The sequence below is a fragment of the Syngnathus scovelli genome, chromosome 11 (assembly GCF_024217435.2).
Source record: "Syngnathus scovelli strain Florida chromosome 11, RoL_Ssco_1.2, whole genome shotgun sequence".
In the NCBI taxonomy this organism is placed as follows: domain Eukaryota; kingdom Metazoa; phylum Chordata; class Actinopteri; order Syngnathiformes; family Syngnathidae; genus Syngnathus; species Syngnathus scovelli.
The window spans coordinates 3,872,796-3,889,610 of NC_090857.1; the positions used below are offsets into that span (position 1 = coordinate 3,872,796).

Below are 16,815 nucleotides of genomic sequence, written 5' to 3' on the forward strand. Positions count from 1 at the left end.
GTGAAGGCAATATTACAAGAGATGGAAAACTATTGAAGCTGTGCCTGAGGCTCCACAATAATGACATAACAAGTAAGTACAATTGTTGTTTTTGGAGGGAATGTGAAATTGAGAGCTTAATTGTATATGTGGGCTTAAATAAATGTATGTATGTGGGCTTAAATAAATGTGTATGAATAAAATGCAGTCCCTTCAGTGATTAATTGCATTGAATATTTGAAGTTATTTTGGAAAGATTACATGCAAATATGTATTTTATCCCATCAGATGACCATATGCCTTTTGAGTACTTTGACAGTTTCATGAAATATTTCAGATGGCTGACGTGAGTGTATAGTTTTATCTAAAAATTAAAATATCAAGCTTTCAACGGCACCTGAGAAAATGTATAATGAATAGCGAAATGAAGTTCACTTACATGCTCATATAGTCGTCAGCATATTGAAGCACAGCCTTTCATAAAAATGTTTCCAAAATGGATTTTAATAATAGATTAACCTTGCTGCCTTTTACCATGATGTTCACTCAATAGTAACATTGATGACACCAATGCAGCGTATGCAGGGAATGTGCTTATGTTGATTTTTTTTTTTTTTAATGGTAATATGGTATGTCTGTGTAATACATTTTGTCCTGTACATCCGCTTCAGTCAATTTTCACCCCAAGAAAGTGAAGCGCAATACACATGACCATGGATGCAAAACCTAGTCCTGCAGACGATCTTGAGAAGTTGGATAATGGATGTGAAGACTCAAGTGCGGAAACAACTGATTCGGAGAGACCCGGTGTATTGAACAACTGCTATATTGCTGGTGAAACAGGTATTTTTACCGTGAGTGACAACTCAGAATTTGGGCTTGAGTCACAAAAGCTGGAGCAGGGACTCACTCCGAATGCATAAGTGTCAAACTCAAGGCCCGGGGGCCAGATACGGCCCGTCACATCTGTTTAGGTGGCCCGTGAAGACAAATTTTACATCAATTTTGTGTCATTACTAAAATAACAAATTGTCTTGACTTTTTAAAAAATAGAGATATTGCTAGCAATTTTAAAATGAGTTTCACACCCCTGTCCTTACGTGTTCCATTCAGAGACCCAAGAAGAGAACACGCAGAACTCTAATAACAAATCACTTCAAGCAGGATCTGCAACTGATTTGAGTTCTGTGGAGAAACAATCACAGCTACTGCCCGCGTTGCTGCTCTCCAGCACCGACGAGTTACTCACATCAGCCAGGAAGAGTCAAGAACTAAAAACCGTCATGCCACCCGATGACGATGGTAAGGCCAGTCTGCTTCTAAAACACTTTGAGCTTTCCTTCAAATGATTTTTTTCATCTCATTTCATGCACCTCCTGAGACCTGTGCGCTCCAATCCTGTTGGCCTGCCTGTTCTGCCATCCACTGGATTGTTTACTGGCCACATTCAGAGGGTGTTGCCGGTGCCTGTGCTCTTCAATTTTCTGCTGCGAGCCCACCCCTGCACAGAGTCTCCTGAATATCACTCAAAACTGTAATGTATGCCCGTGTCCAGAACCGTGCTGCTGCCAATGTGACTGCAGTCACTGTGACCTTTGCCTCCAGGCAACAGAGTGCCTGGATCTAGCCATGGAAATCTCTCAAATGCTCTACCACTAACCTTGGCAGCACGCAGATAATCACACTTCAACACCTGAAAGAATAGTTTATTTGTTAAAAGTTGCTGAAAGACACTCCATTGAGCATGACCCCCAAAAAAAAAAAAAAAAAAAAAAAAGCACATTTGACAAGTGACACACAATGTTGTTCGTATATTTGTGACAGGTTGGATGCGCTTCAAGTTTTGGAAAACAGGGTCTATTATTTGGTGCTTGATTTTAGAATTGCACAATCAGGAGCACTAAACTAGCTAATTTGAGCTAAAAGAAAAAACAAATGTGCCTTGGAGTGCTTGCGGATAGTAGGAGAGGACAACCAATCACATTAGTCAATGTGCCTGCAAAACTAATTGAGCTGCTAGTCCAAGCATACAACTTTTAAAAATATACTCTGAAACAAATTGTCAAATACAGTACATGGGTGTTAGAAAAACATGCATAGGCAAGTACACATTCATTAAAGTTGCATGATGCATCAGATGAAATAAATGCCTTTTTGAAGTTTATCGGTATTTCATAGTATAACTGCAAAATAGTGGTTTAAAAGAAAAATTTACTTGGAACACAACAAATTTATAAATCATTTGACATCTCCAAAAGAAATAACTGAAAAAAAAAAAATCAAACTATCTGGTAAAATCAGCCAGTGATCACCAAAGTTAATGGAGATGAACAATCACAAACACAAATTAGTCACAAAAAAAAAACCTACACCTCACTCAATTGTTCAGGTATCAAAAATATTGATGCACTACAGTACTACTGTAAAATAGATCTGATGGGGTTTTTTTTTTGTGATGCTGAAAATATTGAAAAATAGAACAGTGATTTGTATTTTCCACTGCAGCTACACTTTAAGAAGTCCTGCTTTGGCTAACTAGCAGCAGCAGCAGCAGCTCTTAAGCACTCTTAAAAATAACACGCACCAACGTGTGTTACAGTAGTAAAACTGATCACTGAGAGTGTACAGACTGCAAAAACATAAGGTGCAAAAATAGGTGGAGAATAAAATATTCTTATATACACCATGAGGAGGAAAAAGTATTTCATCATGTGCCAATTCACTTTACGCATATCCCTTTTGTTCGCCCCTCTCGACAGCCCAACAAGGACACGTGTGCAAACCCTGATTCCTGTCCAAAAAATAAAACCTATATTTCTGCATCTATTTGCTTTCGTCAATACTGTCACATTAATAAGGCCAATATATCTTCCCTGTGTATGTAAATTCAAGCAAAATTTATATTACTCTTAAACTTAAAAAAAAAAACGTTAACATACATGTAAGCATCCCTATAGCGTACAATATTCAGTTTTAATACTATATTATTGTACTTACTACTTACACCCAGATATAAGCACTCAACCAGCTCCAAATAGGATCAATAACATTTGTGTACCAGGACAAGGGAGGGGGGGGTGGAGTTTTAGTTAGTCTCACTAACATTTCGATTCATTTTTCAATCTGAGTATTTACATGAAAACGTTTCTGCTCAACAGTCCTACTGGCAAACTCACCAAACGTAATAGACATTGAATCTTTGCGGTCATCACAAGTCTTCGTCCATCTCAAGGCTGCTCCTGCGGCTGCTGCTTTTCGAGGCGCCCGGTGACAAAGGTGAGAAGAGGGGCTCGGCCGCCGCCTCCGGAGACAGGGTGCACCCGTCGTCCATAAGAATGTCCCCTAAGCCCACGTCTGGGTAAAGCGCCGAGGCGGAGGTGTCCTCCAACTCGGCAAAGCTCAAAGTGCCCAAGTCTAAAGGGCTGCTGATGGTCACGCCGGCCGGACTGTCTGAGGAAGGCGGGGAGAGGAAGGCGGTGGGCAGGGGCTGTCCGACGCCTGCCGCGCCCAGATTGAGAAGGGTGAGCCCGGACGTTGCGTCTGCGCCGGGATGGAGGGACTGGCCGTTGGCAAGCGTTTGCTGGTGCTGCTGCAGCAGGCCGGGACCGGAGCCCAGGCCAGGCGAGATGCTGGCGGTGTTGGAAGAGAGGCCGTGGACACGTGCTTGTAGTTCCAGCTCCTGAGAACATCACCAAAATAGATTCATTTAATCTACGCCTGTCATGTATGTTGAAATAAAAAAAATAAAACCAACATTCACCTGGGTTACCAATTCAACTTTTACTGACCAAGAAATACCTACCTGGATGCGCAACATTAAACTTTGGTTGGCTTGTTCCAATTTCTTCTGCCGTAGCTCGACATCCTTGGCACGCTGTTGCTCCTTCTGTAATTTACGGATGTAATCCACAGAGGCCTTCAGAATGGTGCCTTTGTTCCAGCGCATCTCACTGTGAACAGTGCAGGCAAGTTACACAGAAGCAGAAAATAACATTTGTTAACTCGATGGCTCCCAAAAGCAACAACACGACATTCATTCAAAGGTTGCAAAATCAAAGTAGCACTCACGGGTCACTCGATTTTGGTACGAGAGTACCAAGCTCCTTGATACGGTCGTTGATATTAAATCTCCGCCTCCTCTCAACTGTTAGAAGTGAAAGATGCATCATTCGTGTTATGTGTCACGCAGTAATAAAAGATATAACAAAGTGACTAGACAAGAAAACTCAACGTACTAAGGTTGTGGTTGTCTTTCTTTTGCCTCTCCTTCATAAAAGCTTTGGTATCAGCTTCTGAAAGACAAAAATTGTGTTCCAAGAAATTCCTCTGCAGATTTTATCACACAGTTTTAAGTTTCGTGACATATTGCACACGTTTGACCGTACCGGCAATTTCCCTTTTGATATTTGGAAGATCCGCAGGACAGGAGTTGCTGACAGTAAGGGTGGGCGCTGCCATTCCAGGGCTGTGGTACACATCCAGAAGATTTCCTGGGAGCTAAATAAAACAAACTTAGTATCAAGCGGCTGCAAAATGAGCTGACTGCCGAAGCGGCCTTTTTGAGAAGTCGCAATATGCAAAAAGCACAACTTCCCCGTTTTGCTTAAACTCTTAAAGCAACCGCCTCCCTGGGATCCCAATTCAATCTAGTGTGCTATCAAAGAAATAAAAATTGCCATCCTTAAATCCAACAAATGTTTTGCCTACCATCATTCAAGCACGCAAAAAGATGCACATACGTGTAAAAGCAATAAAAGATTACAAACTGGCTTTACCTCGCTGTGCTGCTTTTTTCTTTCTTCCAACATCACCATAATCCTCATTTTCTGTTAAGTGGCAAACGTTCCGCAATTCCTTTGTGCCGGTAAACCTTGTAGCTTTGCAAGGCACGTTTCGATGAGTACTAAAGCCTTTGTCTGACTTCTTGCTGTGTGTATTCTCACTCGTAACCCCGCCCAGGCAGCACGTTTGTGACAAATGCTAAGTGCGTGCTAAAAGCACTCCAACGGCTATTCCTGCTTCTCAATTCCATAGAATACAAGACGACCCATTCAAAGAAAAACAAAGCATGTATACTTAACAAAGACTGGTTTTATAATATCCTATCATTTCTAAGTGAAAGTGCAGGAACATTTGAAAGGTCAAAGCACACATTCCAGTAAAGGAAGCAAAGGAATTTTTCTTACCGTACTTGGTAACTGAAGACTCGAGTCAATCAACGTAATGATGTCGTCATTAAAACTGGATTCAAGACTAATTATATCGTCGATAACGTCTTCGATCTATAAAAAGAAGGGGGGTAGGAAACAAGTGGCACAATCTTAAGATGATCACTCTAAGCTCATATACAGGGCAGGTTTTACACTAAGGACTAAATATAAAGCACTAAAAAAAAATAATTAAAAAATCATCAAGCTGTAAAGCAGATTCATGCCACAGACGTGCAAGTGGAGAACCAGCATGGTCCATCTACTGGTGCAGTATTTAACATGGTACTGTGACATCAGGACGACGAGTATATGATAACAAAAGGTATGCAACGTTAAAGTGGGACCTGGGGCCACATCGCTGTCGAACAAACGAAAAGTAATTAAATACAAAGTGAGATAAAGGATTGACTTCAAACTTCTCCAAAAACATACTGGAAGTTAACAGAGACGCAACTCTCGGCAAGAATGTGTCATCTGCCGCGTCAGCAAAAAGCGCTGTTATAAAAATAAGTAATCGGGCATACTTCCTCCTTGTTGGAACTGATGTTAAGGAGCGCCATCGGGCTGTTGGGGGCGCTGCTGGCGGTGTGAGACACCTCAGGGGCCGAACTGCACTGTGGCACAGGCGATACACCGAGCGTCTGAGTAATGGCGTTGTTACTCAGAGTAGTGGAGAGGTACTGCTTCACCTGTTGCCTCTGAGCCTGCTGGATGTGATACTTGGTGGGGTTCTCGAGGTGGCTCTGCACCTGGATCAGTCGAGCGGTGAGGAGTTCAGAGCTTGCGTTTTCGACAATGTAACCGTACAGACGGGTAAATCTTACTTTCAGCACCGCCACGGGAACCTGTGCGGGAGGCGGGCGGGCAGCATTTGGAGGCAGTGAGACGGAGATGGCAGGAGTGGAGTCAGTGGGCCGAAGCTGAGAGGCAGAGACTTGTTGCTGGGCCTCTCGTCTCTCCTGCTCCTGAGCTTGCTCTCGCATCAGCTGCTGCCGCATCAACACACGTGACGACATGGCTGAAGATGACGATCACGATCTAAGGATAAAGCTGTAAACAGAACCAAAGAGTATTTTAGAACAGCAGGGCAAGAGGTGAGTCTCACACTGACCATGAGGAATCCGTCTGAACTGTCTACTGAAGTGGGTCGTGATTGAGCTACAACAGAAAAAGGCGGGTCCACGTGTGATAACAGTTGAGAACCAGTGTTGAGATAATACTTCATCAAACAGTCTGTTGACAGAAACTACTAAGATTGATCTAATCAGGGTTGCAGGGCCGTTAGGTGGGGGGATGTGATGACTATGAAAGACCATTGATTAAAAGGGGGGAAATATACCATAAAACTGCAGTTGTCAAAAAGGCGACTGATGGGAGATTTTTTTGTTCCTTGCATGTTTTAAAATCCCTGACCACAATAGTAGCTTTTCATGCAAATTGACTGGGTTCTACTGAGCTCTGTATGAGAAACTATCTTGTTAGTAAATAATATGATCGGGGCTTGAAATCATCAACGCAGTATCGAGTGAATCGCACATAAAATGTTCTGAATGGCAATAATTACTTAAATTTCCACTTTAAGGAAACTGGCGCAACTGCGTGACATAAGAATGAAACAGCCTTCAAATCCCCTGTGAACAATGATTTAATGTATTATATTAAATTGAAGTCGCATAGTCACAAATTAGGAGTGCAGGTAAGTATCGGAGGCCCCAATTAACTTTATAATAAAAGGTGTAGATTGTAAACAACAGGATAACACACTTGATCATTTGTTTAGTTGTGCGTGTTATCAATTAGTTGCCAATATGATACGAATTTAAATTCTGAGCTTTCGTGTTTAGGTATATTATAAAATGACTTTTTTTAAAGCGAAAGTTGTTGTTACTTTGCTAGCCAACTAGCTATGATCGTAGAAGTGGCTAGCGTTAGCAGGTTAACACGTTCAAAGTAGAAATATAACTTCAAAACATACTGCAAGAACACAAATGTTCGACAGGATCACTGCCATGAATCCAGTAGGTCTTGTGTTTTTCTGTCCATTCTATGTCGTTGATATAAAGTAGCAGCTGCTGCTAGCTATGGCCGTCCCATCCGGCGTTGTTTACCTCGAGCCGACGTGCTGAGGTCATCGCCCGACTTTTTACCCGGAAGTAGTTGACAGGGAAAGCGATCGCGTTATTTACTAAAATTGATAATCAAATTAATTTTGGTTGTGGGTCGCACTAAAGATAAAGGTTCCTTATGAGATGTGTTATATCTGTGAAAACAACATAATAAAAAAATTGCCTCATCATGTTATGACAAGCATGTTAATAGGACAATTTGCCATTATTTATTTATTACTTAATGCATTTAAACATGACACCGAAACTGGGAAAACAATAAAATAAAATAAAATTGAAAGAATAAAAAAAAAAAGACCAACACTATTTTATTATTCTTTTTTTAATCAACTGTCACAAAAGGAGAAATCCATTGCAGCTGTCAAGGTGTCGGACAGCTTGGTACCAAGTTTGTCTGTAGAGGAAAAATATAATAGATCACGTTTGATAGAAATACACGTTATAGGAATATGATTCTTGAAGTTACGACACAAACCAGCTCTTTTTTGTTGCTTCTTCCTCTTTTTGCGAGCAGCCAGAAGTGCCTGACCTTGTTGTAAAGGATCTACATTAACAATATCCTTCAAATCTGGAGCTTTGGATGCAGGATCATTTTTAGGCAATACGCTCTTGGACTTTTGAGATTTTATCTCCACTGTCATTGCTCCAAACTATTGGATGAGATAAAATAACCTTGATTTGGCAGGGTTTATTATGACAAGACAGACCATTAAAGACAAAGCCACATTCCACACACATTGTACTTGGCAAGTTTTTCCATACCTCTGGATCCTGATCATCCTCCATTGATTCAGTTTCATTTATAGAATTTGACTCTTGCACTAACTCTCCTTCCATTTCTTGGTGAACGTAAGCTTGAGCCTGGTTGCCATTCGTCATCCCCATGCTTTCGATGCAGAATCCCATTTGAACATCCGAACAAGATGAATCTGAAACACGACACATTAAATTCAGGTTTGTACTCCCACCTCGGTTCAGTTCATTCATAAAAACATCAACAAAAACATTTGTGAACGTGCCACTGCTTAGTCTACCAATTTACCAGAGCAAATTGTACAGTTCGATTCAGGTGAAAAGAGCATCTTACCAGCAAGAACTTCCTGATTTCCTTTTTCAAGTTCATCCCAGTCAAAGGCTTTACCCATTTCTGTCACGATTTCAGCGCTGACATGCGTAGGAAGCATGTGTGTCTCAGGGGGATGCGTGAAATAGCTGATCCTTCCCCTAAAGATGACTTGAATTAACACTTACGTACCCCAACATTTGTAGGGCTTTGAAAAAAAAAAAATCAAACATTTGACCCACCCTGTCCAGTCCATTAATACGCTTTTTGCAGCTTTGTCGGTGTCAGGTAGCCCGCCTTTTCTCAGTTTCCCCTTCCGCCGCGCTAGCAATGCCAAGAACTCCAAAGCTGTGTGAAAGTCAGGGACTCCATAGTGCTGGAGAATCTGCACAGCCATGAAAATGTATTACAGCGCTGCATCACGTTGTGCAATACATATAACTTTTCTTTTTTTTGTCAGCATACAAAGGATAAAGCAAACGACATACTTGTGCCTTGTTGCAACGTCGCAGGATGGCTTCAACAGGAGGAACTGGATCAACCAACTGTTCAATTTTTACACAATTCCGAAGAATCATTGCAGCGTCACTTGTTGACGTTGCCATGACGATGCCAGGACAATCAAGAAGCTTGATGTGTTTGTCCAAGTGCACTTCTTGAAGGCACCTACATAATCAAGCAAATTCAGCTTTAAAAAAACTTGTGAACACAATTACAATGATATTTTGGAAAAAACTTAATGTTAACTTTTTAACCGGATATAGCAGGTTAATTATTTTTCCTATTTGAGATTTTTTTTCCAGTTACCACTGCTTAGTAGAGGATGGATATGCAAAACATCTAATGAAAAGTGGTGACTATGATAATAAAGGTGTCACCAATCAAATATCCTTCACTGAATTACTTACTTGGTGACACCAGGAGTTGCTCCAACACTGCATGCTCTTGCACGTTTTAAACTGTTGATCAAACTGCTCTTTCCCACATTAGGAAAACCTGAAAAACAGAAGCCAAAGTTACAAAGATCATCATCGTCATGAACAAGAGCTTCCCTCTTTTTTAAGAAGGTTTATCATTGCTCATTGTTTTTGCGGGCAGCACAGACGCCTAGTGGGAAGCATTTGTGCCTCGCAGCAAGAGATTGAGCCATCGTGTTGTTTTTGTTCTCTCTTTTGTTTTGGTGTTTCCCCATATTCTCAAAAACATTGCATGTTAATTGACGACTCTCGTAGGTGTGAGTAAGTGTCGTCTTTGCTATGCTAATGTCACCGTACAAAATGTGAAGCTATCATGCTACTGTCGTGGGTGCTTACCTACGACACCAACGGTGATAGCCGTCTTTATATCGAGGTTGCGGCAGTAGTTGCCGAGTAGCTTCATCAAGCAATCTGCACCAACACAAGCGCTGCTGCTGAGGAGCTCTGTGGTGGCTTGAGTCACCTTTACGTTACTCCGTTTCTGATGAATACAGGCAAAACTGAACCTTTTGGTTGATTGTATACAGTAAAGAAAAAAAAAAAAAAAAAAGAGAGGAAAAACAAAATGTGTAGCCAGATGTGTGACATGTACCAAGTTTTTCGACTGCTGTTGAGTAGATGCCTTGAAAGCCACTGTTGGAAACTCATTTCGCAGATATTTAATCCACTTCTCCACAATTTCCTTTGACACTAAATCTAGAATCATAATAAAGCGTCAGACAGGATTATTTTTCCTTAGCATTTTAAACATCTTGAAAAAAAATCACATTTAAAAGAAAATTCTCTAAATGTGTTGAGTGGAGCCTACCAATTTTATTTAGCACTAACACGATCTTTTTGTTTGTTCCACTTTGAATGACTGCCTGCTCAACCTGAGGGCATCTGCACCCAAGTGGGTCACGTGCGTCCAAAACTTCTAAGATCACATCTGAAGCCTCCACTACCTTTAAGACAGAAATTAAAATATATTTAAAACATTACAAAGCTCGGCATTCAGCATAACAGCTGTGTACACAGCAAGGTGGAAGGGACATTGGAAAATGACCTTTTTAAATTCTCTATAATATGCTTTTCTTGAATTCTCATTTTCAAAGTGCACATGTTTTTCCAAACTCTGCATCTCTGTTTCCTGTGAAAACACAAAGAGGGAAATATAGATGATTTATAGACATCATCTGTGATGCCAAATTGTGGCCCTTGTCCTCCAAATGGCACTTTATTTACCCTCTGCTCAAACTCTCTCTGTCTCTGAAGGATGTCATTCTGAAAGCTTTGCAAATTCCTCTTCTTCATCAGTTGCTGTTCTCTGGAGATCTTCTGCTTTTCTTGGAGCTCTTGAAGCTTATGGGTTACAACAGAATTTTATTTAGGCGACAACAGTGTTCTGCATCTAACTGATAAATTACTTAAGACGTATCGGAGTGAAGGTGAAAGTTTACCCTTTGCTTTCTTATTTCTTCTGGATTTCTGTCCTTGCCATGTTGCAGATGTGACGCCTTAGAATTTGTGGCACCTGAAGCATCAGCATTCTTCCCATCGTTATTCTGTTTTTATAGCATTTGTTTGTTATAAACACACATACATTTTGGGCCAGAAAATATGGTAGCGCATAATTACATAAACACACTTAAATGTAATCTACCATCGACTTTAAACATACATTTTGGTCCATCAAATATGATTACAAAAACACACTTAAACCTAATCAGCCATCTACTTTATTTTTGACTGAGTAAGCGTCAACACTAAAAGTTAAAGGTATTAGTGTAAGGAATACACGTACCTTGCGCTTCCCCAAAAAACCAAGGCGTTTAGCTCGTCTTTGTTCTGTAAAATACAAATCAAATATATAACAATATGCAAATTAATTCGTTTAGAGTTGATTTTAGGGACAAAAGTCCATGACAAAATTCTACGCACTTGATTTAGACATAGCTCGAACCACACCGTTTTCACGTGTGCCACAATAATGTGAGCATGCGCAACATTCCTAGCGTCATTTCCGGAATTTCAAAATAAAACTCTTGTAACACCCACTTATCGTTGTTTGGAGACGCTGTTTAAAAGATAATACAAAATACTCGTGCATTTTTATTGGTACGAAATCACAAACGTCAACCTTATTTAGATTTATATTCAATTTAGATTCTCTCTCTCTCTCTCTCTCTCTCTCTCTCTCTCTCTCTCTCTCTCTCTCTCTCTCTCTCTCTCTCAAACAGATTATTTATTAATCTCGTCAATCACTATTGTAAATAGCTCAGCATCTATACGAGTGCAACACCCTGTGAATGATAACAGACAAAAAATAAGAGATTGAATGCCTGCTTTTTTTGTTTTATTTTTCATTTGCAAGAAATCTTATACTAGACAAACATTTGTAAGCAAAAATAAACAATAAATATGACGGTTCCCAAATCTTCGGTAGCTAAGTACTTTAAGCAGGAGCCACAGAGGAGACTTCTGTCTTTGACGTGGATACTTCAGAGCCATCATCAACTTCTTTGCCAAAGAGCTGCATGATGCACGTGCGAAACTGAAGAAAGAAAACCCCCAAAAATTATTTGTCGAATAAAGTATTGATTGTGACTACAATCATTAAGGTTGCCCATTACCTGTCGATTCATGAAAACGTAGATGATTGGGTTGTAGATCGTTGCGCTCTTGGCAAAGTATGCAGGCATCGCTGCGGCAAGAGGATGGAAAGCATAGCCAGGATTTGCCGCAGCAAAGCAGGCAAAAAAGGTGTAAGGTCCCCAGCAGACAATATAAGCCACGATCATGACGACCACCATCCTAGATACTTCTCTCTCTGCTTTCTGAGTGGACTCCGATTCCTTCTGTTGCAAGGCAACCTGCGAGAAACAAATGGAAACCGTTAGACCCAGGCTGGGAACTATCACGTGTAGTTGATTTGACAAACTTACAGTTCTGATAGCCCACCACACTGCAAGGTAGCAGAGAATAATGATAGCCAGTGGGATAAGGCAACAAGTAATCATCAGGACAATCATGTAGGACTGAACGCCGGGGTCTTCATTTCCGCTGAATACATCAGGTCCGCAGGACGTCTTTAATCCATGAGGCCAATACCTGATATGACACAATTCTTGGTTTCTGTGTCAACTGTCAGCACAGTGATGTGAATATCATACCTGCTCCATCCAAAGATTGGGGGAGCACACCATATGGCTGACCAGATCCAAGAGAACAGAATTCCACCTGTAGCCCACTTGGCATCAAACTTAACGTTTCCAAATGGTTTGCATACAACTACCCATCTCTCCCAAGAGATGATAGTCAGGGACCAGAGAGCGGCGATACCTACGGAAGAAGCAATCTTCTCAAATAAGGGAGACAGAGCAAGGAGTTTAACTTCTAAATCTTTTTTTTTTGTGGGGGGGGGACTCACCACAAACTGAGACAGTGTAGCCCTCAAATATGCACATTGGGTGTCCTAAGATAAAATAACCAAAAAACTGGTTACAAACACTGATAGTGCTGGCAAAAACCGTTTCTCCCAGATCAGCAATAGCAAGATTGACCAGAATCCAGTTGAGAGGGTGACGGAGTTTCTTGAATTTTGCTGTAGCCACCAAGACAAGTCCATTGGTGAATACTGACGCGATAACCACAAAAATCATCCAGCATGTTGAAACATTGTAAACCCATCGAGGTGCAATGTGGTAGTTTGGACCTTCGAAAGGATCTGAGGAGTAAAACAGATAAAAAATTGTAATTTGATACATTTGATTTGATCAGAAAGACAATTTGAGTAATTTGTGCAAAATCTATTCAAAAAACTCTGTTGCATTGTCAATATTCTAGCTTTATACACATTCACAAAAAAAATCATTTCAACTCATTTCAAAGAGTCTCTAAAACAGTCCTCTCCTCAAATGTTTTTTTTTTCTCTAAGGGACCCCAAAAAAATTCCCCACTCAAGACTTGCTGTCTCCATTCTTAAAAAACAATGGCATACGGATTTCATAAGAACTAAAACAAATTTGGCACCGTACCTCTGGTATTATTGCTGTTTGTATAAGAAAATGCAGATTCCCTTGTCGTCTCTTGGTATCGCCTGGCAGCAAAAACCGGTTTATCCCAAGCCGCTGCCATTTTGACAGCACAAGGAGCGCCACTGCAATTTTTCACCACCTGCACTTCTTTTTCGCTTTTATACGTTTGCTTCAGAGAACTGATAGGATTAACGCAAAATCAAATCATAGTCGTTGGGTGGTGCGTTGCAGCAATCCGCAAGCCAATGAGCTGCAACTGTAATTAAAACCCACTAGTAATTGGTTTAAGACACCAAAAGCCATAATAATCCCATTGCAAAGCAGATTTCCGTCCTCTTACCAAACAGGCGGATCATTTACTGAGCATAACACAAATGTGGGGCGGATGTAGCACGTTTGTACGGATTTGGGATTTGGAACTCAAAGTCCCACTCCGGACAAAAATGAATTGAAACCGGATATTACTACTCATCTGCATCAAGACTACTGTTTAGGTCACTCACTTTGGTGACTCCCTCCTTACATGCCGACATGTGTGTTACCTACTTTGCTGTACTATGCAAAAAAATGTGTCTTAACTGAATTTATATTTATGCTAATCAACTAAACTATTGAATGGTACTTCATAGAGGTGAAAAGTAAAAATTTGAACCAACTTTCAAAATCACTAAGCACATGCACCAAAATCATTGCAACAAGTTTTATTTTTTAAAAAAATCTCTGCAAAGGTATAAGAAAATGCCGATTCCCACTTTGGTATGCATTTGCGAAAAAAAAGTTACATTGCATTTTTACATTTTTAAATATGATATTGATAATCATATGAATTGATATGCAGGCAATGATTATGTTAATGTTTCTCACAATGATTAGAAAAGAGATAAATATAAATCGGCAAAACTTTATTGATACAAATCTTGGCAACTGTGGAAAAGATCACATACATATTCCAAGGAAATCCCAATATCCCATCACTGATGAGCTATCATTTGCCTAACAAGCCCCTGGACTACTCATGTGGGAGCTTTCTGGTGCTCATGGGTATCAACTTGACAACCACTGCTATCGGGGTTAACCAAGTAGTTGTTGACTCGTGATGGAAGCTTGACACATTTTAAATAATTTCTTAAAGAGAGGTTAACTCAAAGCAGGCTTGTTCAATGCCCTTTTGATCCACAACGTTGACGTCATTGTCCTCATGGAAAGGGCAAAGGTGATTAACGCAATGCATCTATTTACCGAACGGCTTAACCTCACGGGGGTCGCCGTTGTCCACGAGCTTATTCCACTTGGCTTCGGGCAGTAGGCGGCGGACACCTTGAGGTGGTTGCCATCCAATCGCAGGGCGTACATAAACAAACAATCACACTTACAATCACATGCAAACAATTTGTAGTGCTCATTCGGCATATTTTTGGAATGTGGGTGAAAACCAGAGTAGCCGGAGGAAAACCACGCAGGCACGCGGAGAACATGTAAACTACACACTGGATCCGCTTCCAACAGCATGACAAAATACCAAACTCACTATAAGTGAGTGACAGTTGCAGTTACTGACTTTTGAATAATCCCTCTGGAAAGCAGGATCATTCAACGCCCTTCTGACCCGTGATACTCACGTCATTGACCTTACGGAAAGGGCTAAGTATAAAGGTGATTAACACCATCCGCTGATTCTCACGAGGGTCTCTGTCGTGCTGGAGCCGATACCTATTGACTTTGGGGTTCACTCTGAGCTGGTTGTCAGCCAAATGAGCGTTCACACTCACAATCACACTCAAGGACAATTTGGAGTGGTCAATTGGTCTATGCGGGCTCTAGAGCTTCGGAATGCCCTACCAATGGATATTAGAACTGCTACCTCAGTAGAAACATTTCACATTTTTATGATATGGCCTTTAATTAACCTGTAGTGGCCGATTCGGCTGGAGTTTGTGTTTTAGATGGATGGATGGATGGATGGATGGATGGATGGATGGATGGATGGATGGATGGATGGATGGATGGATGGATGGATGGATGGATGGATGGATGGATGGATGGATGGATGGATGGATGGATGGATGGATGGATGGATGGATGGATGGATGGACGGATGGACGGATGGACGGATGGACGGATGGATTAACTTTCTTACCTTCTAAAAAATCTGGGTGACCAGGTGAACTCTAATGCCCAAACCGACTAAGGCAGATTATATGGTCAAGAAGTTCCGTCCACAGAACTGATTGGTAAAGTGTAATTAAGTCTGACAATTTAATCTCTCCGGAATGAGGATGACCAGACCGCCTGGCAAAGTTCATTGATCCGTTAATTATGTGCTTTTCAGATGTTCACTTCTTGAACAGGTTGCGTATTTGATGGTGCTAATGGACTGGTGAGGACTTCATGTGCAATGAGGATGATTTTAAGAGGGGTGGAAGATTTGAGTTCATTTATTTATTTATTTATTTATTTATTTATTTATTTATTTATTCCGGAGTTTATAGTTTGACTGTTTTGGTCCAGTCACGGAAATTAGAGCTGTAAGTATGTTTTAAATGAGACATGATAGATTAGTGTTAGAATGTAGAGAATTTGTTGAAAAGCACAACTATTTATAATTGTTTACATTGACGACTGCGCCGCCATTTATTTTTGTTAATTATTTTTTATTCTGTATTTGTTAGTTTTACACCTACCGTATTAAGAGAAGGTCCAAAGCCACCCTGGCGTTAGTGACTTGTTGTGTAGAGGTATTTAATTACCTGGTTAGCAGAAATGTTCTGAGGCAATTTTATCTGCATAGTTTTGTTTTCTTGCAAATTATTATTTGTTGACTGCCCAAACTGGAGTTGACGCTTGAACTCTGACGTTTCGAGGGTAAGTCTGGAATTCCGCTAGTTCTGAACTATTCCAGTTCAGTAAGAGTTCACTACCAGCAGAACTCAGATTTGCTCCCGATTACCACCAAGAGTTTTGAGACGCTTCAGAATCAGCAATTAACAAATAGATTTGAAACGAATGACACTTTTGTTATGTTTTTTTTGTTTTTACACTGATGTGAACTGAACTGTAAAAGAATTGACCTTTTCCAGAGGTCACATTTCATTTGATATCAGGTTATAATCTCTTGGAAAGATTTGGCTGTAAAGTGAAAAAATATACTCGTTTTAGAAGATACCGTGATAACCGTATTGTTTCTTTTCATCCTTTTGTTTTTGAAGGAGCCAAACTGGTAAGTAAACAAGCATGGACTGCCTTATTTTAGAACTCGTGGATTAAAATAATGACCATGATTCGGGGTTGCTTGTAACAGGTCAGAATTTATTCAAATTCAACTTAATTCTGCAAATTATTAAAGGCTTACTTGTTGTTGTCAGTTGTCTTTCTATCATATTCTAGGTTTTATGTACATGTACTTTGGATGGGAATTCCTTATGCATGTAATATGGCGCCACCAAG

The 16,815-nt window shown here is 40.5% G+C and overlaps 3 protein-coding genes across 4 annotated transcripts; all 3 read right to left on the reverse strand.

The window, feature by feature from the left end:
- Positions 1-1,669: 1,669 nt before the first annotated feature.
- On the reverse strand, positions 1,670-7,330 carry tfe3b (transcription factor binding to IGHM enhancer 3b). 2 transcript variants are annotated; one of them, XM_049733532.1, is made up of 9 exons: positions 7,165-7,330; positions 6,014-6,239; positions 5,714-5,938; positions 5,166-5,261; positions 4,365-4,476; positions 4,215-4,268; positions 4,048-4,123; positions 3,782-3,929; positions 1,670-3,658 (listed from the first exon to the last, which is right to left on the reverse strand). In XM_049733532.1, the coding sequence occupies exons 2-9, from the start codon at positions 6,203-6,205 to the stop codon at positions 3,188-3,190; spliced, it is 1,374 nt and encodes a 457-aa protein (XP_049589489.1). In that variant the 5' UTR covers positions 6,206-6,239; positions 7,165-7,330; the 3' UTR covers positions 1,670-3,187. The 2 variants fall into 2 exon arrangements, with proteins under 2 accessions (XP_049589489.1, XP_049589488.1); XM_049733531.1 differs by having other exon boundaries at positions 4,215-4,271.
- A 288-nt stretch (positions 7,331-7,618) lies between these two features.
- gnl3l (G protein nucleolar 3 like) lies at positions 7,619-11,388 on the reverse strand. The gene is made up of 15 exons (XM_049733529.1): positions 11,276-11,388; positions 11,139-11,182; positions 10,795-10,899; positions 10,580-10,696; positions 10,401-10,484; positions 10,164-10,299; positions 9,948-10,051; positions 9,692-9,836; positions 9,287-9,374; positions 8,867-9,044; positions 8,621-8,763; positions 8,403-8,539; positions 8,078-8,244; positions 7,791-7,965; positions 7,619-7,709 (listed from the first exon to the last, which is right to left on the reverse strand). Exons 1-15 carry the CDS (start codon positions 11,286-11,288, stop codon positions 7,642-7,644), a joined length of 1,704 nt encoding a protein of 567 aa, XP_049589486.1. The 5' UTR covers positions 11,289-11,388; the 3' UTR covers positions 7,619-7,641.
- Positions 11,389-11,673: 285 nt separating this feature from the next.
- On the reverse strand, positions 11,674-13,538 carry LOC125977219 (red-sensitive opsin). Its single transcript, XM_049733538.2, has 6 exons — positions 13,372-13,538; positions 12,765-13,061; positions 12,508-12,676; positions 12,280-12,445; positions 11,968-12,207; positions 11,674-11,888 (listed from the first exon to the last, which is right to left on the reverse strand). The coding sequence occupies exons 1-6, from the start codon at positions 13,469-13,471 to the stop codon at positions 11,790-11,792; spliced, it is 1,071 nt and encodes a 356-aa protein (XP_049589495.1). The 5' UTR covers positions 13,472-13,538; the 3' UTR covers positions 11,674-11,789.
- Positions 13,539-16,815: the final 3,277 nt, after the last annotated feature.

Excerpts from the sequence above, each read along its gene's own strand:
- tfe3b (XM_049733531.1), bottom strand. The coding sequence starts at position 6,205 with ATGTCGTCACGTGTGTTGATGCGGCAGCAGCTGATGCGAGAGCAAGCT. Across the intron at positions 5,939-6,013 it reads TTCCCGTGGCGGTGCTGAAA|GTGCAGAGCCACCTCGAGAA; the intron begins GTAAGATTTACC and ends CGACTGATCCAG. Across the intron at positions 4,477-5,165 it reads GTCTTCAGTTACCAAGTACG|CTCCCAGGAAATCTTCTGGA; the intron begins GTAAGAAAAATT and ends TGTTTTATTTAG.
- gnl3l (XM_049733529.1), bottom strand. Across the intron at positions 8,245-8,402 it reads AAATCAGGAAGTTCTTGCTG|ATTCATCTTGTTCGGATGTT; the intron begins GTAAGATGCTCT and ends GTCGTGTTTCAG. Across the intron at positions 7,966-8,077 it reads AGGATGATCAGGATCCAGAG|TTTGGAGCAATGACAGTGGA; the intron begins GTATGGAAAAAC and ends CTCATCCAATAG.
- LOC125977219 (XM_049733538.2), bottom strand. The coding sequence starts at position 13,471 with ATGGCAGCGGCTTGGGATAAACCGGTTTTTGCTGCCAGGCGATACCAA. Across the intron at positions 13,062-13,371 it reads AAACAGCAATAATACCAGAG|ATCCTTTCGAAGGTCCAAAC; the intron begins GTACGGTGCCAA and ends TTTACTCCTCAG. Across the intron at positions 12,677-12,764 it reads CTACACTGTCTCAGTTTGTG|GTATCGCCGCTCTCTGGTCC; the intron begins GTGAGTCCCCCC and ends CTTCTTCCGTAG.